Source organism: Bactrocera dorsalis, chromosome 6, assembly GCF_023373825.1.
Source record: "Bactrocera dorsalis isolate Fly_Bdor chromosome 6, ASM2337382v1, whole genome shotgun sequence".
In the NCBI taxonomy this organism is placed as follows: domain Eukaryota; kingdom Metazoa; phylum Arthropoda; class Insecta; order Diptera; family Tephritidae; genus Bactrocera; species Bactrocera dorsalis.
Window position 1 is genome coordinate 4,176,164 of NC_064308.1, and position 23,968 is coordinate 4,200,131.

The window sequence follows — 23,968 nt, forward strand, 5'->3', positions numbered from 1 at the left end:
TGAAAATTGTTGCAGCTCTCAGCTAACCTGTATTGGTCACCCAGAACCCACCGCGTGGAGGTGGTTGCTCTTCGGGTTCCTCCCAAGCCCAACCCAACCAACTAACCATATGTCAGGCCTGTTTTAGTCTGAATCTGTGTCAAATTTATTGATAAAATCAGATTTTGTACTAAACTTTGGCACTTGCTGCCTAGATTTCAGTGTAGAGCGTATAAAACGATAACTTTAGAAGATGCCTCTGTCACCAGTTTGACGGTTCTCTCGACTGCCACGGTGTGAGAGGGGAATTCACTAAATTTCCATACCTCTGCAGTGTCTCCCGACAGCCCATTTATGAGTTCTTCGTTAGAAACTGAACAAAGAACTGGTGGAACAGTCAAAGTAATAGTCTTCTATTTAATCATATCGTATAAATTATTATCTTTGAAATTCAGCTTTGGCACTTTATTACATCTAACCCTTCCACTTACAGTGTCAGACTCTGCTTCTCTGGCTGCCAGAAGACGGTCAAGGGCCAATTTTCTGACTTCTATCCGTTCGTCAGTCATCATACTAAGGAGAATGTTTTCTGGAAGAGCAAAGAAAGCATTCTGTTGAATGGATGAATCGACAACCTTGCGCAGCTTAGCAGGTAAGTATCTTGACCTTTGAGTTGCAGCATAGAGATGGCGCGAGCCATCTTTGATTGAACTGTTGAATCTTATTGAGAACCACAAAGGTGAGTAAACTGTAAGTATGTATTTGACCAAAATCTTTATTTCCTTTGTTGGTTTGTCAGTAGAAATTTATAATCTCAGAATTCCATTTGCACAGGTGAGCCAGCGAGATTTGCACATGTTACCTGGATGCATCGACGCTAAATCTGAGGAACATTGACCGGAAATAACAGCTTCTGATATTTTATAGAGATAAGCTTGGTCTGTGCCAAGTTGGGTCGGATTAATAACCTCAGAAGGTAATTGGCAGGATCGAAAACTTTCAAATTTGACAACAGGCAACTTCTAACAATCAGATGGCAGTTTACCTGTGTCGCCAGAGAATGTATTTGGACTCTTTGAGACACCATCTATGTGTTCGAAAAGAGCACGAAAAGGAAGTTCGTTGAAATGTAGAAGAAAAACAACCCACTGTGATGGCCTACCTACTCTTTCTTCTAGTTTCCGAATGATTCCACTTTCCAACCTGTGTTCGTGTTGGTGCCATCAGCACCGACACCTTCTAGATGTTCCACATCGTCTCTTTTAGAGCTCAAACCTCTAGGGTTCCTTAAAAACATTTGTTTAAGAGTCAGAAATTTCTTATGGTATGTGGTGAGCATTTGTACAACTCTGGTGTGTGAAACTATCGGAACAGATGACTTTTTGAAAGTATTTTCAACCTTTTTTGCAACTATTTCTGTAACCTCTTTACTCCTAGGTTCATAGTTGTCGCCTCGGAGTCGCCCTATACGAAATCGTTGAAATGTAGAAGACCTACCTATCCTTTTTTCTAGTTTCCGAATGATTCCACCTTTTGACCCTGTGTTGGTGTTGGTGCCATCAGCACCGACAACTTTTAGATGTTCCACATCAACTGAATTGTCTTGTAAATGTTGCCATATAGCTTGCGTCTCATCCTCAGCTGACCTGGAAGGAGAAGTGACGTGGCCAAAGTAATGACAACCAGGTTCCGCTATAAGAGAAATATGTTCCTCTTTGACAGCGTCGCGGTAGTACTTTTAACCTTCGCTGACTTGTGTAAATGTATTGTCTTTGCGGCTGTCAAAATACAGCCCATATACGGAGTCGATACTTTCGGTGTTTTGGAGCTTAACTCCAACACTATTTTTTGCCCGACTAATCTTGCATTTGTCAGTGACAAAGCTAGCCTGATCCTCTGTTATCAAACCTGCTTTTTTGGCATCCAGAAAAGCAGATGAAACAATCAAGGCCGCAGCTCTATCACTTACTCCAAATCTTTGGGCAGCTAAAGCAGCGTGTTCTAATACTAGTGTGTTTTGTTTGGTTTTAGAGGATGGAAGAGAAAATTCATCATCAGCATCGTTTTTGGAAGAATCCATGTGCGACGCACCTACATTGTTGTCGTCTGTATGAGAGTCTGGCTGATCTGAATGGGCACGTGTTCTATCTGATACTTTTCTGGTAAGTGTTGATGTTGAATGACGTCTTGAAAGCTTTTCTTTACGTTCATTTTTCTTTGTAATCGTTTTTGTTTCAGGTAGATCAACACTTCCAATGCGACCAATTCTTCTGGTTCTCCGGTCCAAGAGAAATGGTTCTTCATTGATAGGAACTTTCCTTTCCTTTGGACAAGTGCAAGAAGAAAAATAAATGCATTTACAAGCAGCAATGTCAAATAATTTTCCGGCAGAGGCAGGCATAAGAGTCAGAAATTTCTTATGGTATCTGGTGAGAATTTGTACAACTCTGGTGTGTGAAACTATCGGAATACATGACTTTTTGAAAGTATTTTCAACCTTTTTTGCAACTATTTCTATAACCTCTTTACTTTTAGGTTCATAGTTGTCGCCTCGGAGTCGCCCTATACGAAATCTTTGAAACTGATAACACAAAAGAACATCCTGGTAAGTAGGTAACTGGGACTCAGAGAGATTGTACGGATATATGCCAAACACAGGACATTTCTGTCTAAATTTAAATTGAGATACAGACATTTTGAGTTCTGTGTTCTGTTGAGAGAATATAAGTGATAGCACTCGGCGAAATCAACGACAAGAGTGAAGGAACTCGATGAAAAACTATTTATGTGGAGACCTATCCGAACGTGTCCTTTGGCGTAGGTGAATGAATGTGAGTGATAGCACTCGGCGAAATCAACGTTAAGAAGTGTGGCCGCAAGCCGATTTTCACCTTGCGCTGTGGTGCGCCACATTTTCGCTCGTATATCGGGAACGGTTCGTCCTACAGCCATGATCACATATACCATTTCGGTAGCAAATGACGTGACAAATGATGTGACAAATAACTTTTTTTCAGGCGCTAAGTAGACAATTTCACGATTTTAGACGAATTTCCGAAATTTCAAGGCCAGAGTTGGGGTTGAAGATGCAATCCGATCTCAAAACAAAAAGTTGCATTGGAATCAGGAAGTACTGAGGCAACTTTTCCGCACTATTAGAAATCCCGAATCGAAAAATGTCCGGAATCGACCCACCCTAGTCTGTAATAAGAATGTACATATATTTCTGAGCATAATTTTCATTGAATGCTCAGCTCTGTTCACGCGCCACTTAAAGTTTCTCCTTCTTAGCTAGCTGTGGTGAAATGCACTCATCGCATTTTGTTAGCTTTTGACAGTTCACACGCTTGTCCGTTGTTGGACTTTCTCTGAATCGAAATCTCACTCGTTAGCTATTTGAGAAACGTTAGAGTACAAATTAAAAAAAAAGTTTTAAATATATCAGTTAAAAATAATCGGACGTAAAATGTAAGTTATTTTTCTTTTATTGAGTTTATTTAACATGTATTATAATTATAACTAATGATTTAAGGACAAATGTAAGCAAAATAAATATGCGTCAAAAAATGAGATGAGTAATTTTATGCTACAGCATCAGATCTTAGCAAATAATATTTTGCCTAATTGTGGGCAAGGCAAGGTTGCATTAAATAACCTATAGGATGGCATTGACTCTAAAATTTAACTCTGCCGGGCCACCGATGAAAGATGCTAAATTTTGAAGAGAAGTAAGATCAATAAATAATATTAATTAAATAAATAAAATAATAGAGGATTAAAATAATAATAAAATATAAAAATAGGTATTTGCTGATCAAAAGCACAATATAAAAAAGAAAATTTCACTCAACAAAGCATCGTAAGAAAGGACTGGTGGTGGTCAGAACGAGGAAAAGCTTTTAACTGTAGCAGAAGAGCAACTCCTTCAAGCAACGGGGACAGATGTTGCAGTAGAAGTAAAAATCTTGAGAAACGAATTGCTTTAAAGAAGAGATCGATGCAAATAAAAGAAGAGGAGAATAAAGCTGTAGAGTTGCAGATTAAAACTCATGAGCTTGATATTTTAAAGAGAAAAGTTCAGAAATAAACACAAATCAAATAATGATCTTTAATTTTATGACCAATTTGGTTAATTGAGTCTCACTTCTCGTATCTATTTCTGTATTATTGTTTTCATTTACAAAATATTTGCAACATGTTGGATTTTTAAACTGTATGCAAATATTATGCAACGCTGCACATACAATATTGCCGCACTTTGCCACCTTTTCAGGACTTTAACGACTTCTTTTATCATTACTGAGAATTTTCCACCGGCCCACCGGCTGATTGAAGCGTTGGTGGTGCTGCGGTTGATAAATGCCCGTTAAATTTTATTTCCGATCCGATGAAAGTAAATGCGTTTTTTGTCAATCTAAACCGCTTCCTGAATCTGTAAATGATTTAAAATAATAAGATCTATACTAAGTTAAACGGTATAATTAAAAATTTTCTTACACTGCTTAAGGAAAAGCCATGGGATTACTTTTATCACAAATCCTGAACCTTATGGCCATTTTGTGATGTTTTTCATATGAATCAGATGAACTTGTATAAAAAAACACGTTAGGGTTCATTTTATTGAATGCAAAGCTAAATTTAGTAAATTTATATACACTTTACACATATTGTGTAAACGTATATTGAATATTTACGTTCAATTCCAATTAAAATACTTTTTTATTTTGTTTTGTTTCGTATTTCAATGTATTCGAAAATTTCATTTAGAGCTACACCATGGAAGTTATTTCATACAATTCCTATTCGTTTCGTATCGAATGCGATGATCCGCACATTCGACACGTTACGAAATTTCACTCGATACGATTACTTGCTCGCTCACGACTGCCGCGATTCGGGCCCTGATTTCTTTATGGCGTTAATGCCTGAAGTATCAAAGTTGATACCTGTCTTTTTTCTAAATAAATATGTAAAATAAATACTGTGATTTTTCTTAGCTATTTTTCCCTTCACCTAGACCCTCAAGCAAACAGTAATATTAAAAATAAAACACTTTCGTAAAGCAGGCTATTAAGGGTTAAGAGGTAAGGGTTTGGAGCGCTCGGAGTGCACACCTCAAACTGTAAACGCGTTTTTCTCAAAACACACTTTTTTAAACTGGCGGACGAACTAATCAACCAATTTGCTTAAATTTTTTTTAAATGTTCACAAAACGCCTGGCCATCGTTCCTATATTTTTTATAATTTATTGACAATGTTATGACAAAATTTATGTAAGAAAAACATTGGGGGAAAAAAAACGATAATTAATTTTTTTATTTATCAACATTTTTCATGATTTTAGTAGGGGCGATAACCATTCCCGCACTTTTTAAGAATACATTGGGTTTTTGTGTTTCAAATGATCCAAACATGAGAAATCGTGTCCGCCAGTGAAAACACGCATTTCATTCACTCAGCCATTTCTCCGACAGATGTCATCAAAAATTCCAAAAAAATTTGTTTATACACTTCACGGTATACCTCATGATATGTGAAAAAATTTTTATTGTAGAATAAAATTTCTATGAAAAAAATGTAAAAAAAGAGGCCAGATTACCCTACTGGCCCCTTAATTACAACAGTGAAATAGAATATAGTATGTACGTACATATTGGATTGATGCCCGCAAATTGTTCACATTGTGGTCCGGCTGACTTTCAAGGTGATGCGCCCGGGATGTGTTGTGCTAATGGCAAAGTGGGATTGCCAGCATTAAAAACTCCACGCGAACTATTGTATTCATTAATTCTTGGGACATCTTAAACGTCGAAGCGTTGTTTGAGTTATTAGCAATACAATTCGACATTTCAAATGACATTTCGTACTACAAAAATTATTATACATTGCAACATGTTTCTGTTGGCTGTAAAAAAGTTGTTGCCAATTTTTCTTTGATCAATTCAATTAAGTTTCAAAATATCTAGCACGTAGTAAAATATGGTTTGAATAAATGAATTTGATGTTAAAATAAAATTTTATTATTATTGCACTTTATACGTACTGGCCCGCTAGTTATATATGAAAAAGTATATAGCTTTGATTCCGATCCTCTGATAGACATTTTATACTTTACGTTATGTAGACGTAGAGGCCATTCAAAAGGCTTGCACCAGCAATCTGACGGCCATACCGGCCAACGAGTTAAACACTCGTTCGACATGCTTTTGGACCGTGCAAAAAGCTGTATTGAAGCAGAAGGAGACTATTTTGAATAAAATAAATAAAACCATTTGTTATGTTTTTTTTAAGTCCTGTTTACTTTGGAACGCATCTTGTAGGTATATCAATATATAATTTAAACGAAGTCGATTTTTCTGTCCCAATGTACCTTTGTATGCTTAAACCTTTAAAATTACACAAAGGATTCTGATGCGGTTTTTTTTTTTAATAGACGGATTGATTAAAGAGGAAGGTTTATACATATGCAGAAAAACATCCATTAAATAGTGGAGAAACACTGTTATCGCAAATAATTACATTTTCTTCCCTTACATTGCAAACGCAGGCTGAACCCTAAGAGATTTAAAAAAAATAAAGCGTTTGAAAAGCTACGCTATTGCTTGAGGGCGATATACGTATGAGAGTAGAGCTAATTAAAATTTTCATATGGTTTTCGTATGTGTTTGTTGTTTTTTTGCTGGTCTTGCTGTTTTTTGTTATTATTAAATGAATTGACACAAAAATTTAATAATAATATTTAATTCAGAAACAAAAATATTTTGTTTGTTTTGTCTATTGATATTCAGATATTTTTTACGCTGATACATACTAATAATATTGAAATTTATGCAGAAATTACAAAGTCATGGTTGGAAGACGTAGTACAGTGAATGCCAAAAGAGTACGGTCAACTAGAGATGAAGAAAGGTCAACGGAACATGAGGCTCACCTCAGTCAGGCTCGGGATAGACATAGAGCTGAGAGAGAGAGAGAGAATCCTCAGTAGAGCATATAGTATCAATAGGTATTATGTCAGTGTAGATTGAGAACATTGGGATTGAAATTCAAGGACGAATCGAAAGGAATGTGTTGCTTACAAAAAAAAGCCAAATTAGAAGAAATTTTTTCTCCACCTGAACCACTTTACTCTCTTCTTAAGGGTGATAAAAAATCCAAACAATTCATGCGCAACATACGCCGTTATAATAACGCATTTCAAATGACCTCTTTTAAGAGTAAGCAAGTCGTTGGGTGTGGCTTAATGCCACATTTACAAATTCAATTCACATTTAAAATTCAAGGTAAAGTATACCACTTAGCTGGGAGCTTACTACCACTTCGACCCGATGATCACAAATTTGTGCAAATATATTTTATTGCAGATCCAGATACACAACCATTTACGCGATGTTCAAGTGTTGCAGAGCCAATTGATAGATATTTGATTAGAGCTCTCCAAGATATTCTCATAATTGCTACATACAGTCTTTCAAAATTGCGATTGAGAGTGTTTCAGCAGATACTCCTGATTTTAATGTCGTTATCCATGCAAGTAAAATTCTTGTTGGAGAACACAGAAGATGATACAATGCGCTTTCCGAGAGCGAAGTAGCAGTGGTGAAAAACAATTTGACAGAAGAAAATGGAGAAAATGGTTATGCCATTAATATTTCTCAAGTTGACCCGATCGACGGTACACCTCTGCGTAAAACAGTGTCATGTATGAACTACTATTGATATCAATGAAGGAAAATTGTTTTTCATTGATGTCCCAGAAGGGACAGGACAAACGTTTTAAATCAATCTGCTTTTAAAAAAAAGTCAGATCTACCGAAAAAATTGCGTTAGCTATTGTCCGACCGCCGACCCGCGCACTCTACTTTCAACCTCCCACTGAAAATCGCCACCGATGATAATAGCAGCGTGTGCAGTGTTACTAAACAAAGTAATACAGAAAAATTGATACGTGGCTGCTCAATAATAGTCTGGGGCGAAGCTACCATATCAAACAAGTCGTCTGTGAAAGCACTGGATAGGACAATGCGGGATTTGTGCAACGAAAATTCACAAACGGCTGGCTGTACAATTGTGTTCTTAGGAGATTTCCGTCAAATCCTACCAGTTGTGACTCAAGGAATGCGTGTTGACGAAATAAATGATTCCTTAAAAAGATCCAACCGGTCCTTAATTGCGAAGGTGCCGCTGCCCAGCTGATTGATGTCCTCACGAAAATAAAGGCTGACAACACCGCCGTCCAAGAAATGCGATGGACGGGACAAGGACTGAGACAAGTAGGTCCTTGTGGCAGTTACTACAGTGGCCATATAAAGGAGCGTAAGTTTGGTGTGAGATTCGTGGTGGGAGAGACTCCATCGCCGAGTACTATCATTCATTCCGGTGATTGAACGTCTAGCCACAATCCGCATCAAAGCGAGGTTCTTCAACATATTGCTGATTTGCTCACACGCTCACACAAGGACGATGGAACCAAAGATGCCTTCTGTGAGCGCTTGGAGCGCGCCTATGAGAGCTGCCCCCGCCACGGTGTCAAAATCGTGCTTGGCGACTTTAACGCAAGTGTGGGCAAAGAAGGTATCTTTGGCACTACGGTCGGTCAGCCTCAACGACGAAATATTCCTAAATGGGTTGAGGCTGATCGACTTCGGCGGGGTCCGAAATATGGTTGTCTGTGGTACTAGATTCCAGCACAAGACAATACATCAGGCAACCTGGCTGTCTCCGGATCGAACAGCCACCAACCATACCGACCATGCTGTAATAGACGAAAGACACGTCTCCAGTGTTCCAGACGTGCATACGCTCCGAGGTCCTAACATCGACTTGGACCACTATATTGTTGCAGCCAAAATTCGCACCCGCCTCTGTGCAGCAAAAAGCGCACGTCAACAAACACAAAGAAGGTTCGACGTCGAGAAGCTGCAATCAGGCTTGCACTCCTGCTCTCTGAGAGCACTCGTCAACAACTCGGTATAAGGGAACTGTGCAACGGAATTTCAAACTCCTTACGTAGAGCTGCAACCGCAACCATTGGTTTTCGGGAAGTGCAAAAGAAGAGCTGGTACGACGAGGAATGCCGTCTCGCAGCGGAGAGAAAACAGACTGCCTACCTCCCACTGCTACGATCGACCACAACATGAGCGGGATGGGATAGATACCAAAAATTTAAGGGGGAAACAAGACGCATTTATAGACTGAAAAAGAAAGAGATCGAAATGCGTGAGTACGAAGAGCTTGATAAGCTGGTCGACAGGGGTAATGCTCGAAAATTCTACGAAAAAATGCGGCGGCTTACAGAAGGTTTCAAGACCGGAGCATACTCTTTTAGAACCCCCAAAAGTTGATGTAGTGACCGATGCCCAGAGCATACTTAAATTTTGGAGGGAACACTTCTCCAGCCTGCTGAATGGTAGTGAATCTACAACGCCAGGAGAAGGCTAACCCGATTCCCCATTCGATTACCAGACCATGAAGAAGTTCGAATAGCAATTACCCGCCTGAAGAATAACAAAGCGTCGGGGGCCATGGATTGCCGGCAGAGCTATTCAAACACGGCGGCGAAGAACTGATAGGGAGCATACATCAACTTCTTTGTAAAATATAGTCGGACGAAAGTTTGCCCACTAACGTGGGATATGCCTCCTCAACATCGCGTACAAAGTTCTATCGAGCGTATTGTGTGAAAGATTAAAACCCACCGTCAACAAACTAATTGCACCTTATCAGTGTGGCTTTAGTCCTGGCAAATCAACAACCGACCAGATATTCACTATGCGCCAAATCTTGGAAAAGACCCGTGAAAGGAGAATCGACACACATAACCCCTTCGTCGATTTCAAAGCTGCTTTCGACAGCACGAAGGAGCTGCTTCTATGCCGCGATGTCTGAATTTGGTATCCCCGCAAAACTAATAAGGCTGTGTAAACTGACATTGATCAACACCCAAAGCTCCGTCAGGATCGGGAAGGACCTCTCCGAGCAGTTCGATACCAAACGAAAGCAAGGGAGATGGGTCTGGCAGTGAGCGAGGGCAAGATGAATTATCTCCCGTTATCAAACAAACAGTCGTCGCACACGCGACTTGACACTCACGTCACTGTTGACAGTCATAACTTTGAAGACGTAGATAATTTCGTCTATCTTGGAACCAGCGTAAGCACAACCAACAATGTCAGCCTAGAAGTCCAACGCAGGATAACTCTTGCCAACAGGTGCTACTTCCGACTGAGTAGGCAACTGAGAAGCAAAGTCCTCTCGACGAACAAAAACCAAGCTCTATAAGTCACTCATAATTCCCGTCCTGCTATATGGTGCAGAGGCGTGGACGATGACAACAAATAATGAGTCGACGTTGCGAGTTTTCGAGAGAAAAGTTCTGCGAAAGATTTATGGTCCTTGGTGCATTGGCCACGGCGAATATCGCATTCGATGGAACGATGAACTGTACGAGATATACGACGACATTGACATAGTTCAGCGAATTAAAAGACAGCGGCTACGCGGGTTAGGTCATGTTGTCCGGATGGACGAAAACACTCCAGCTCTGAAAGTGTTCGACACAGTACCCGCCGGGGGAAGCAGAGGAAGAGGAAGACCTCCACTCCGTTGGAAGGACCAAGTGGTGAAGGACCTGGCTTCGCTTGGAATATCCAAGTTGCGCCACGTAGCGAAAAAAAAGAAACGATTGACGCGCTGTTGTTAACTCGGCTATAGTCACGTATGCGGTGTCTACGCCAGAAAAGAAGAAGAAGAACTAATGTGAGCATTTCGTCATCTTCACGTGAGAAGAGGCTGTTTTCAGAGATGCTGCTAAAAGTTGGCAATGGAGAGTAAACAAAAAGTGAAGGAAGGATTAATTTAGAAAAGCTTCGTGTTTTGATAAACACCATCAAAGAGTTAGTCAACAATCTCTACCCTGATATTAATAACATAAGTTATAAGACAATATCTTGGTTTGAAGAAAGAGCAATTCAGTCACCAACTAAGGAACAAGTAGGTAAGGTAAATAACTTGATTCTTTCAAATACTGATGCACCGACGATTCTCGATTTGGAAGAAGCTGTTAATTTTCGTACAGAATTTCTAAACCGTCTGGACTCCCTCCTCACAAAATGTTGTCCTTTAGGTTGTCCTTTTATTTTATTAAGAAACCTGAATCAACTGCTTTTCACAACTGTATGTCGCTCTTTCAAGAGTAACATCTAGAGAAAACATGTTTTTACTGTCTAATGACAAGAAAGCTGTGAAAGTTGTGTATATGTACATTCTGTAATATATTAATTGTTATACAAATAAATAGTTAAAAATATAGTGTATGAATTTAGGTATTCCAAAGACAGTAAAAATCTTCATGGTATAGGGAAAGAGGAATGGCTTTATTCCAAATGAGGTGAAAGCTCTGTGTAAAGTGGGTGTCCCACAAGTTCATATTCTAACAAAAACAGCGAATTGCTGATTGTCCTCGGTGCTCATTTCGCCGCTTTCCAACTTAGCAAATTTCTTTTCAACAGTTGATTTCTCTAGTGTTTTCAACAGTGTTTTCCTTCAAAATGCTTTGCTTTATTAACACACGAAATGCTTTAGGATCCTTTTTTTGTAAACTAACACAAGTTGCTTCACAAAAATGCTATATTCCATTAATAACTTATATTTAGAAATCATTTAGATGATATACTTGTAGCATAGTAGTAGTATTATTATTGTGTCAGCCACAGTACAGCGTGGACGAGTCCTCTAGATTTACCGCTCGTTCTTGTCGTATTATATGATATATGACGTTGAATCGAAAGGCGATGTGCGAACTTCGTATAACGAATTTTGTCTGCTTTCCCGTTATCCATACTTTTTGTTGTACAGGTGTGGTGAGTTTGTTGGTGTTGGGTTATGGTGTCATTAGCTGTAGTGATTTGAGCCGTGTTTTATTAGAATGGCCAGGTTTTCCCGGGTAAAGTGGGTGGAGGCTTAACTCATTTGATTAATACCAGATGTGAAGTTTTGATCTTTGCGAATTGTGTAAAATGTTAGGTTACTTCGGTAATTAGTGCTTCCTTACCTGTTTTTAACTAAAAGATGTGACTAATGTTAAATCTGCCAATAAAAAGCGGAAGACTGTTATTTTAAATTATTTAGCTTTTCCCCGTTGTTGCGTCAAGCGACAAAATATAATTTAAACCTAAATCTAAAATTAAGAGAAATGAATTATAAAAAATTATAAATATTGAATTAAATTAGTATTGTATACTTACCCTAATAATGTTATATATACTTACCTTAATCTATTACTATAAGTTAACAAAATGAACTACTCACCTCTTTTTGTACATACCTGTATACTTCCATTCCAACTGTTTTTTCCCGTTAGCTTTAAGATTTAGGCTAAGTCATTTAGTTGCTAAAATAAAGAACTGAATTGTTATTTGACCGCAATAGAGAACGCACGCGTTTCCCTTTTTTATCGCAAATTTTTCGTCGCAATATCCGTAAGTTCTAGTGTCCGGTACCAGGCAATTGGTTGAATTGTGAAAAGTGAATGTTCTTTAAAAACAAAAAAGTATTCAACAAACACGCATCCCAAAACAATTTAAACAAGTTTATTTCTCAAAAACGCTTGAGAAATTTCATGGCGCCCGAGCAGGGACAAATGCGTGATTAAAAAATTTTTTTAGTACTTAACTTACAAAAAGTGTATAAACAAGTGAACTAAATTCCTGTCGCAACCAATTGCCAAGGTTATCATTTTCGGTTTTCGATTTTCGGTTTTCGGTTTGCACGGTTAAGTGAAAGTGATCGGAACAAAAGAAAAAATAAAAAAAAACAAAAAACTACGTTTAAAAAAAAAAAGGATTAAAAATCCAAATATATATATTCATACGAGTATATGCAAAGTGCGTGCAGTGGAAACCTATAAAAAAAACATACATATACATATATCTACATACACAGTGCGTTCAGTGAAATCTGTAGAAACAAAAAACTTTATACCTACATACATAATTGTAAAGTGGAGTGAGTGCTAAAATACATACTTACACATATACTTACCCCAGCCTAAAAGAGCAAAAAAAAAGGGAAGTATTGTGGAGAGCGTGCACATACATATATACATACGGTAATATGTAAATACATAGTGTGGATTGCTAAAAGAAGTTCGTGAGAAAAAATAAGAAGAAAAGGTACAGTACAAGGTGAATATTTATGCGGTACAGTGGTGGGCGCAAATAAAAGCTCAAGCCAAAGTTAATAAGGATAATTACGTTATAATTAAACAAAAAAAAAACAGTTTTATAGCCTTTCTAAAGTGCCGCATAGTGAAGAAACCGGTAAGCTCAAACCGTTGTTCTTAAAACTGTTGCTGTCATCACCGTTGCTGCCATCCCGTTGCTGCTGGTATTACTTCGCTGCCATCACTTTGCTATCATCGCTCCGCTGCTACCATCCCGTCGCTGTTGGTTTTCGCTACTGCGCCACCGAGGCTGTTGCTGTAACTCCGTCGCTGCTGCTGTCGTCGCTCCGCTGCTGCCATCCCGTCGCTGCTGCTATAACTCCGTCGGTGCCATCACTTCGTTGCTGCCGTCTATCCGCTGCTGCTTAAGTCGTCGTGGGAATGAGCTGCCGCTGTATCCTGTGCCAGAGGGACGTAAGCGCCGGCAAACAGCCGACGCACCAGGTAACGAGTGCGAATTATTGAAAGTGGTGCAAACAAAAAGCAATAATAATAAAACTGCAAACGCACACTTTCAGTTTTTGGCTCTCCCTTTTCACATTACACGCCTATTTACACATATATATATATATATATCGTTTTCTACATATATTATATATTATACATATACGTATAATATACTATACATATATTGAAGTGAATGTGAAGGGATTTTGGGATTGTGGATTTGCCTGCATTAAGGTGCCACCTTTTTGTAAATCGCATAATTTTAAAATTTTAATTCGCTCAGTTTTTTCGCATATTATCTCGTGTTTTCGCAAATTTAATTCTTGGACAATATTTTTTCGCGTTAAATTTTCGACTGTGCTAGTGCTCATTTTGCATAACTCATCGGTTTGGCTTTCATATACTTGGGAATCGATATTATTTTTTCTCGTTTTCGCAATCGATTCCAAATATATTTGTTGCCAACCTTATTGCTATTGGTTTGGCTTTCGTATATTTGGGAATCGATATATATATTTTTTTTCGTTTTCGGTATCGATTCTTAATATATCTGTTGCCAACCGTTGTAGTTTTTTGTTTTTTCGAAAATTTAATTTAAACAAGCAAAATGAGCAAGCCAAAGCCAACTATCGCCAACCTCTCTCCAAGTAAGGAGTTAATCGACTTAAAGTCATTAAAGCGTCAAAGGACGGTGGCAAAAAATAGTATTTTGCGAATAAAGACGGGCCTTTTAGAAAAAACCATGTCGTTAGATCCAATTGAATTGGAATGTCGGCTCGACATATTAAATTCACATAGCGAAAAGCTAATGAAATGCCAATCTAAAATTGAAGAGATTGATGAAGACGACATGGCCCGAGGGGAGTTAGAGGACATAATTGTTGAAACGAAATCAATAATTAAAAATATTTTAGCCAAAAACCGAACGTCAATTGCCGAAACATCTTTCGTAGCTTCTCACAGCTCAAGGCTCCCTAAAATGAATTTGCCGAAATTCAAGGGAGAATATTCAGAATTTAAAAATTTTATGAGTTTGTTTGAGAGCTTGGTTCATAATGATCCAAATATCCCAGATATAGAAAAATTTAACCATTTGGTAAATTGTCTATCTGGAGAGGCTCTGGGAACAGTTAAAGCGTTTCAGATGTCGGATGAAAATTATCCGAAAGCGTTGGCAAGCCTCAAAAAGGTCTATGATAACAAATGCTTGATATTTTTCAATACAATATCTAAACTTTTTGAGCTGCCAACCATCCCAAAGCCATCCGCGCCTTCATTGCGATCAATGATTGATGAAGTGTCTGCTGTTTATGACTCTTTGCTATCTCTGGGCGATGAGAAGCAAATAACAAACGCCATTATAATACATATAGTTATGACAAAGGTTGACCCTGCCACCCGATCCAAGTGGGAAGACCAACTTGACTACGATCACTTACCATTATGGAAGGATTGCGAAGCAACTCTAAATAGAAGGTTTCAGCAGTTAGCAGCGGAAGGAGCATCTTGTTCGAGGACGAAATCCGGAGCCACAACCAGCATGAGCCACATGAAGCAGCCACACATGGATAGGACTAAATCAGCTTTAGTTGCTGCAGAGGCAAAGCAGCCAACTTGTCAAAAATGCAAGTCAAAGGAACATCCGTTAACTGCCTGCCCCACTTTCAAGGCGCTTCCGGTACAACAGAGGTTTGAGTTTGTGAAATCGGTGCCCTTATGCATAAATTGGTTGCGTAAGGGGCATACTGTGTCCAAGTGTAGAGCGGATCGATGTCGTGTATGCAATCGATCGCATCACACATTGTTACACCAGCACCCGATTTCCTTCCCCGCTGCATCTCATCCGCAACCATCAACCACACATGCCATGCATACAGCGAGTATACCGGATCGGGTAATGTTGGCGACAGCTGTTATTCAAGTGAGGACCAGTTACGGCGGATACCTACCTGCGAGAGCGTTACTGGACTCAGGCTCCCAAGTCAACTTTATGACGGAGGACTTGGCACAAAAGTTGCGGATTCGTCGCCAACACAAAACGTTGAATATAATAGGAATTGGAAATTCCAACACCAAAGTGGGGACAAAACTAAGCGCGTTTGTTAAGTCGCGGGTAAATAATTACGAATTTTCGGCAGAATTCTGGATAATGCGTTGCATTTCGGCTAATCATCCAGACCATAACATAAATGTTAATGGCTGGAAAATTCCGCACAATATTAAATTGGCGGATCCAGAATTCCATAAATCAAAAAAGATTGATATCTTATTGGGTGCAGAAACCTTTTTCGATCTGTTAGCGGTTGGCCAAATTAAAAGTGGCCCTAATCAACCAACGCTACAGAAAACCCTTTTAGGGTGGGTTGTGTCTGGCAAATATGCTAGCAATCTAAGTCCTCCTCCTTCTGCAACTAGCACATTATGCCAATCTGAAGATGACTTAACGTCAATTAATTCGGTGGTCCAAAAATTTTGGGCGTTAGAAGAATTACCTTCAGAATCAAATGGCATCAAATTCACACCAGAGCAACAAGAGTGTGAAAAATTTTTCGTAAATACAACTCAAGTATTGCCTTCAGGACGGCTTCAAGTTGGAATGCCCTTTAAAGCTGACCGTAAGTTACTCGGTCACTCATATGAAACCGCAGTTCGGCGGTTTCAGGCCCTGGAGAGAAGGACATTAAAAGATCCAGAACTTCGTAAAATGTATCTGGACTTTATGAATGAATATAAAGCATTGGGTCACATGAGCCCAACGAACAATAAGATCCCGAGTGAGCCACACTATTTCATTCCGCATCAATGCGTTTTAAGGCCCGAGAGCACAACAACCAAATTACGTGTTGTATTTGATGCTTCGTGTCGATCTTCAACTCAAATAGCGTTGAATGAACTTTTGATGGTAGGTCCAACCATCCAAGAAGAGTTATACTCAACTCTTCTTCGGTTTCGCTTACATAAGTATGCACTAACAGCGGACATTACTAAAATGTACCGCCAAATAATTATGCACGAAGAAGACAGAAATTGTCAACTTATTGTGTGGAGAGAACATCCTTCTGAGCAAATTCAAATTTTTCGTCTTAACACCGTAACATACGGCACTGCGCCTGCTCCATTTCTCGCAACACGGTGTTTGCAAATGCTCAGTGATGCCAATACAATGAAATATCCACTCGGTTCATTGGCCATCAAAAGAGACTTTTATGTTGATGATTTATTAACAGGGTCCGAAAATTTTGAGTCTCTAGATCTTATAAGAAGTGAAGTAATTAAAATATTAAACTCGGCAGGATTCACTTTAACAAAGTGGTTTTCGAACCACCCTAAATTTTTCGACAGTGATTGCACTGAAAAGTCATTAAGTTTCAATGACAAAAATTCTACTAAAACACTAGGAATCCATTGGTTGCCGAAAGAGGATTTGTTTCGATTTGTTTTGGATGCCAACTTTAATGATCTGCAAGCCACTAAACGAAACATATTGTCAGTTTCTGCTCGCCTTTTCGATCCTCTTGGATTATTAGCCCCACTAGTTACCAAAGCAAAAATCTTATTGCAAGAGCTTTGGATTCAAAAACTAGATTGGGATGAGTCGATTCCATTGCGCCTCAACACTAGCTGGCAGAATTTCAAAGCCAACTTACTGCAGCTCTCGTCAATTAGCATTCCTCGGTATGTAAACTTAGAGTCGACTGCTACATGCCAAATCCATGGCTTCTCCGACGCTTCAATAAGAGCGTACGGATGTTGCATATACATACGAAGCCAATCTGCTAGTGGTGTCGAATGTATGCTGCTTACTGCAAAGTCTAGAGTGGCTCCGCTGAAGACCAAGTCTCTTCCGCGTCTCGAGCTCTCGGCAGCACATCTTCTTGCCAAATTATGGTCACGAGTTGCACCAATGTTGAGTCGACGATTCGAGAAAATTACATTTTGGACAGACTCTGAAATTGTATTGCACTGGTTGAAAACGCATCCATCTTCATTACAAACCTTTGTCGCAAATAGAGTGTCCGAAATCCAAGAATTGACTGACAATGTACAGTGGCGACATGTGCCAACGAAACAAAATCCTGCGGATCAAGTGTCTCGGGGTTGTAACGTGGACGAATTGAATAATTCAATATGGTTTGGCGGTCCACAGTTCCTCCTAGAAGACCCTGCATTATGGCCAATTAATAACCACTTCCAGCTCTCACCAGAAGACGAAGCATTAGAGAAGAAGAAAGCTGCATTTACATTAATTTCGACTGCTGAGAAAAATTCAATATTGGACCTCATTGAAAAATTCTCTTCTCATAAAAAATTGCTTCGTGTGGTCGCATATATATTACGATGGATCAGACGACCACCAAAATCCTCCAGGGGACAAGATCTGACTTCAGAAGAGCTAAACTTGAGTTTCTTGAAAATTGTCCAGGTGACTCAACATTCCGAGTTTGCGAGCGAAATCCAAAAACTGACGAAAGGCACGACGCTACCCGCAAACTTGCAAAAACTCAACCCGTTTTTGCATGAGTACTCGGATATGTCGCTGTCATTCAAATTAATCCGAGTAGGAGGTCGCTTATTAAATGCACCTCTCCCATACGATGCCAAATTTCCGCTTTTATTAAATAAGAGTTCGCACTTCGTTACAACGTATTTACGGTTCCTGCACATTCGAAATTACCACGCTGGGGCAAAAGCGTTGGTTGCGCTTCTTCGAGAACGCATATGGCTAATTAATGCCCGAGAAGCTTGCAGTAGAACCGTAAGAAACTGTATACATTGTTTTCATTACAAGCCGAAGTTGCAAAACCAAATAATGGGAAATTTGCCAGTCGAAAGACTTCGAGCACTACGGCCCTTTCTGATATGTGGCGTAGACTTTTGTGGTCCCATATATACAACGTTAAAAATACGTGGTCGACCACCCGTAAAAACGTATATAGCAGTTTTCGTTTGCTTCACTTCAAAAGCAGTACATTTAGAACTAGTCTCGGACCTGTCTACTAATTCTTTCATTTTCGCCCTTAAAAGGTTCATTGGTCGCCGAGGGATGCCACAGAAAGTATTCAGCGACAACGCAACCAACTTTGTCGGCGCCGACCGCAAGCTGCGCGAGCTGAAGGAGGCGTTCCTAGCGCAAGCGCCAGAACTAATGGGGTTCGCAGCCGAAGAAGGATTCAGCTTCGGCTTTATACCACCCAGGGCGCCGCACTTCGGCGGATTATGGGAGGCGGCCGTGAAGTCCGCCAAGCATCTGCTCGTCCGCGCACTCGGCAACGCTCTACTCACGACGGAGGAGCTATCAACACTACTGGCCGAAGTGGAGGCCATTTTGAACTCTCGTCCCCTAGCACCGTTGGGACAGGACCCCAACGACGGAGAAGCACTAACTCCAGCGCACCTTTTAATCGGTTGCCCTCTGCAAGCGCTGCCACCAGCACAAGTGCCAACGGACCCAATTCGTTGCTGCGAGAGATGGCAACTTGTTTGCTGTCTCAAGCAACAGTTTTGGCGACAGTGGTTCAAAACCTACATGACGGGCCTTCAGGAACGCAACAAATGGCTGCACCCCAAACGCAACCTGCAGCCAGGCGATCTCGTCCTCGTCCACGAGGACAACGTGCCGCCACAGCAGTGGGTACTCGGACGCGTCGTCGCCGCCGTCGAAGGGCAAGACGGCAAGGTGCGAGTCGCGGATATCGCAACCAAGACGGGCACGATTAAGCGCCCCATCCACAAACTGGCTGTCCTTCCACTGGATATTGAAGGAATCTGATCCTGTCAAGGTGGCCGGTGTTGCGTCAAGCGACAAAATATAATTTAAACCTAAATCTAAAATTAAGAGAAATGAATTATAAAAAATTATAAATATTGAATTAAATTAGTATTGTATACTTACCCTAATAATGTTATATATACTTACCTTAATCTATTACTATAAGTTAACAAAATGAACTACTCACCTCTTTTTGTATATACCTGTATACTTCCATTCCAACTGTTTTTTCCCGTTAGCTTTAAGATTTAGGCTAAGTCATTTAGTTGCTAAAATAAAGAACTGAATTGTTATTTGACCGCAATAGAGAACGCACGCGTTTCCCTTTTTTATCGCAAATTTTTCGTCGCAATATCCGTAAGTTCTAGTGTCCGGTACCAGGCAATTGGTTGAATTGTGAAAAGTGAATGTTCTTTAAAAACAAAAAAGTATTCAACAAACACGCATCCCAAAACAATTTTGTGTCCGAAGTTTTCCCTCAAAATGGCCATAGAATCGCGAGCTGTGTGGCATGTAGCGCCATCTTGTTGAAACCACATGTCAACCAAGTTCAGTTCTTCCATTTTTGGCAACAAAAAGTTTGTTAGCATCGAACGATAGCGATCGCCATTCACCGTAACGTTGCGTCCAACAGCATCTTTGAAAAAATACGGTCCAATGATTCCACCAGCGTACAAACCACACCAAACAGTGCATTTTTCGGGATGCATGGGCAGTTCTTGAACGGCTTCTGGTTGCTCTTCACCCCAAATGCGGCAATTTTGCTTATTTACGTAGCCATTCAACCAGAAATGAGCCTCATCGCTGAACAAAATTTGTCGATAAACACATTTCGAACCGAACACTGATTTTGGTAATAAAATTCAATGATTTGCAAGCGTTGCTCGTTAGTAAGTCTATTCATGATGAAATGTCAAAGCATACTGAGCATCTTTCTCTTTGACACCATGTCTGAAATCCCACGTGATCTGTCAAATACTAATGCATGAAAATCCTAACCTCAAAAAAATCACCCGTTAAATTTGAAATTTCAAACTAAATTGTATATCAGCTGATTCTTCTTGTCCGCATTGCAAACACAATTCATTTTTAAGCGAACATATGAAATAAGCAAAGTGCGTTTTATTTGTCCATGATTTAGCTATTAGCTTGTGATGGTCAAATAAAACACGGCTAATTATAATTGATATGAATATCATTTTGCAATTTTTTCTGAATTAATTCAAAATTTATAACATTATCATTAAATTATGCTATTTTCAAAGTAATGTTTGTAGTTAATGTACAAATAAGAGCTACTTTTTAAATATTTCATATGTTTCATAATATATTATAAATTCACAAATATGTATGTATGTGGATATGCTACATATTACATTAATATTATATGTAAATTACATTTCATTTTAATTTTCATACGCATCTACATATCAGCACATACATATGTATGTACTTGTAAGTACAATTCAAATACAAATCATGATATTATCGTTTATCAGTAATGCAATGTGCGCGCACTGCTCTATACATATGTACAAACATACATGCATATGTGTGTATGACATTTCCACACAAATAATACATACACAAGCCCACATATATACATACATATGTATCTGTGTACACATGTTAATATGTCGCCCACAAAAACTACAAATATTGTTCCACAAAAACAATAATCGTCTCAAATAGCATCAGCAGCGTCACAAATCAATAAGGCAGCCAAATAGTCGCTGCCTAAATTTGTAGAAAAACATACAACAACAACATTTTCATTCATGAACGCAAACGCACTTTTAACAGGCAAACTCGCTTCAGTCATAAAAACAAACACCATTACATCTCTCCGCGCATGCCTTTGCCCACAAGCGTCTTTTCGCGACGATGCCAAAAGCTAAAAATCATAAATCGAACAACTTGCCGACGTTTCTTCACAGAAAGAAGTGAGAAAAGTGGCAACATAGCTCTTGTCCATTTAAAATATTTTAAAATTTTATTTTATGTTCGGACCGACATGGAAAACATTTTGAAAACACATTTGTGGGTTGTGGAATCTAAGTCGTTCGAACCGACCATGTGTGTTTTTGATGAGTTTTCACTGACAACTCTCAATAGGGGGATTTTCTTGCTCTTGCAAGATTGCACGACGACACAAAATGCAAAAATCTTATACCGAAATATGCAAAGCCAAGAGAGCACCCATTGCAGAATCTAGTGATATATGACGGCACGAAAATAAACATGCGATTTGGTCTAACATATTTTACAGCCATTGCAAATAATTTTCTGCGTATGTTTGTTGTTTTGCCGTTGCACCAAGAGAAAAATTCTGCAATTTCTGAACCGTGCGAGGTGTTGCAAGAGCAAGAGAATTCCCCTAATATGAGAGTATCAAGTGACAGCTGTATTTGTATATGGAATGTAAACAAATATCAAGTGACAATTTAGGACCGGCAAAATATGTCTTCCAAACAAATCGATTAAACTAGAGCAGGCACCGATTATAATGAGTGGAATGTAAGTTTTCAAGTAGGCTTCAGCGAAAACTGGTTTTCAATGTGTTTTCGTTTGACAGATTTTACATGGACGAAAACACAAGTTTTATGGCGAAAACCAGTTTTTCCTACGAAAAACATGTTTTCATTGTCGGTCCAAGCATAGTATTAAAATATTTTTCCGCGGCTCGCAAAAATCTGCGTTGATATGTATGCAAGTTGAAGAAGCTGTTACAGCAGCAAGAGAAGCAGTGACAATTGACGATCGTTCTTTTATGTTTTCGGCACACCTCAAATTTTCTACCAACAACACAATGGTGTGACGCTTCGTCGTCGCGTCAGCCTTTCGACACTTTGACTCTTTGACAAAACGTGAGCTTTGGCCATTGGGTGCCCATGACAACGGAGATTTCGCATGAAGCAATAAGTGTACATATATACATATAAAGTTGTGTGTATACAAAATTACAAACATTATGCGTATGGTTCTTTCAAATTGTGTTTACATACACACATAAATACATAAGTGAATATGTGCGACCGTTTGGTCTTTAAACCCTTTCGCGGACACACGAAATTGCGTTTTTTTGGCTTATAAAGCCGATAATTGAATTCCGATTTCAGTTTTGGGTTTGTGGTTTATTGAATATTTAATTTTTACTCAAAACAAAAAAATTATAGTATGTCGACATATGTACACCGACGTGTCCTAGTTAGAGATTTTGATTTGTTATAGGGACACGTCGCCTATGTCCGACGTGTTTATATACGATTTTTTTTCTATGTCGGCATATACCGACGTGTCCAATTTAAGCCATTCGTTGTGTCGGATTATGCCGACGTGTCCGCGAAAGGGTTAACATAACATCGAAACCTTTAATGACCAAATCAAATACTTATTTAAGATATTTATGTACATAAATATATGTATGTCGTAAAAAACCTATATGAAATGCATATTTAGATAGTAAGTAATACACATCTTATTGAATTATATACTTATTTGCAAAGATTTTATGGAATTCATCATAGAATGGGTCAATTTTAAAATACATATATACTTACATATGAGCTTTCATAACAAATACTCGTATAAGTATACTAATCTATAAATTATATGCAGAGTCGTTTGCGCTTTGCAAAAAAAGGGAACCTCTAAGCGCACATTCCTTAACATTGGAATTATCATTAGGGGTATTCAGACCGAACTTGTTAACCTGGTAGTTCGTTAGTTGATACTTCGTTAAAACACTTAACTGGGAACATATTTTTTGCTGTACATCAGTAGTAGGTGTAAATTTTGTTTAAAAACAGCTGATTCAATTATACTAAATATTTACTTTTGAAAAATTTGTCAGAATCTAATTTGTAGTAGACAGCAAATCTATTTTTTCGCAATGAATTAAGTTAACTTTGAGGCAACAACGCAAACAAAACAGTGATGTTACCAAGTAACGAAAAAACTATCATGCTTGCCGGTCTGGTACTTCGTTTCTCGGTAAAACGATAATCTGTTAATTTTACAAAAATAAAAATCACGTAAAAAACTACCGAGTAACGACTAACGAATTAACAAAGCTGGTCTGAATGCCCCTATTATTTTTCTCATTTAACACTGAAAATGCTCAATTTTGCTCTTTTCAAAACAGTACCCCTTCGAAAAGTGAAATATCGTGAAAGTATATCCTCCGTGAACCTTCTCTCTGATATACGTTCTCTGCCCAAACCATACTGGATAAGCAATACGATAACACATGCACACACATGTATTGCTTTGTATAGTTAAAAACCAACCCCTGCCAACCATGAGCGGGTAAAAAACCAGATAATCAGTGGGTAACATGTGGGTAAACATGTGTAGTTTGCCATAGCCCGCGCGAAGATTCTACGCACTCATGTACGTATACATGTGATCATACATCTTTGTTGCGCTCATTCAGCAGTGTCATATAAAAAAGTATATCTGTCCTGCTCTAATATCCCCAATCGGCGGCTGATGCAGGGTTGCATTTTTTGATTCCTACTTTAAAAATTTCTTAAAATTTCAAAGAAAAC

At 39.0% G+C, this 23,968-nt stretch overlaps 3 protein-coding genes across 19 annotated transcripts in view; all 3 read left to right on the forward strand.

Annotated features, from left to right (window-relative positions):
* LOC125779099 (glutamate receptor ionotropic, kainate 2) overlaps nt 1-23,968 on the forward strand; it is a 2,985,835-nt gene that overhangs the window by 2,729,593 nt on the left and 232,274 nt on the right. The gene's annotated exons all lie outside the window — the stretch shown is intronic.
* Nucleotides 1-23,968, forward strand: part of LOC125779129 (uncharacterized) — a 530,169-nt gene that overhangs the window by 13,231 nt on the left and 492,970 nt on the right. The gene's annotated exons all lie outside the window — the stretch shown is intronic.
* LOC125779170 (uncharacterized) lies at nt 11,301-19,838 on the forward strand. The gene is made up of 2 exons (XM_049459810.1): nt 11,301-13,645; nt 18,674-19,838. Exon 2 carries the CDS (start codon nt 18,693-18,695, stop codon nt 19,416-19,418), a length of 726 nt encoding a protein of 241 aa, XP_049315767.1. The 5' UTR covers nt 11,301-13,645; nt 18,674-18,692; the 3' UTR covers nt 19,419-19,838.

Excerpts from the sequence above, each read along its gene's own strand:
- LOC125779170 (XM_049459810.1), top strand. The coding sequence starts at position 18,693 with ATGCCACAGAAAGTATTCAGCGACAACGCAACCAACTTTGTCGGCGCC.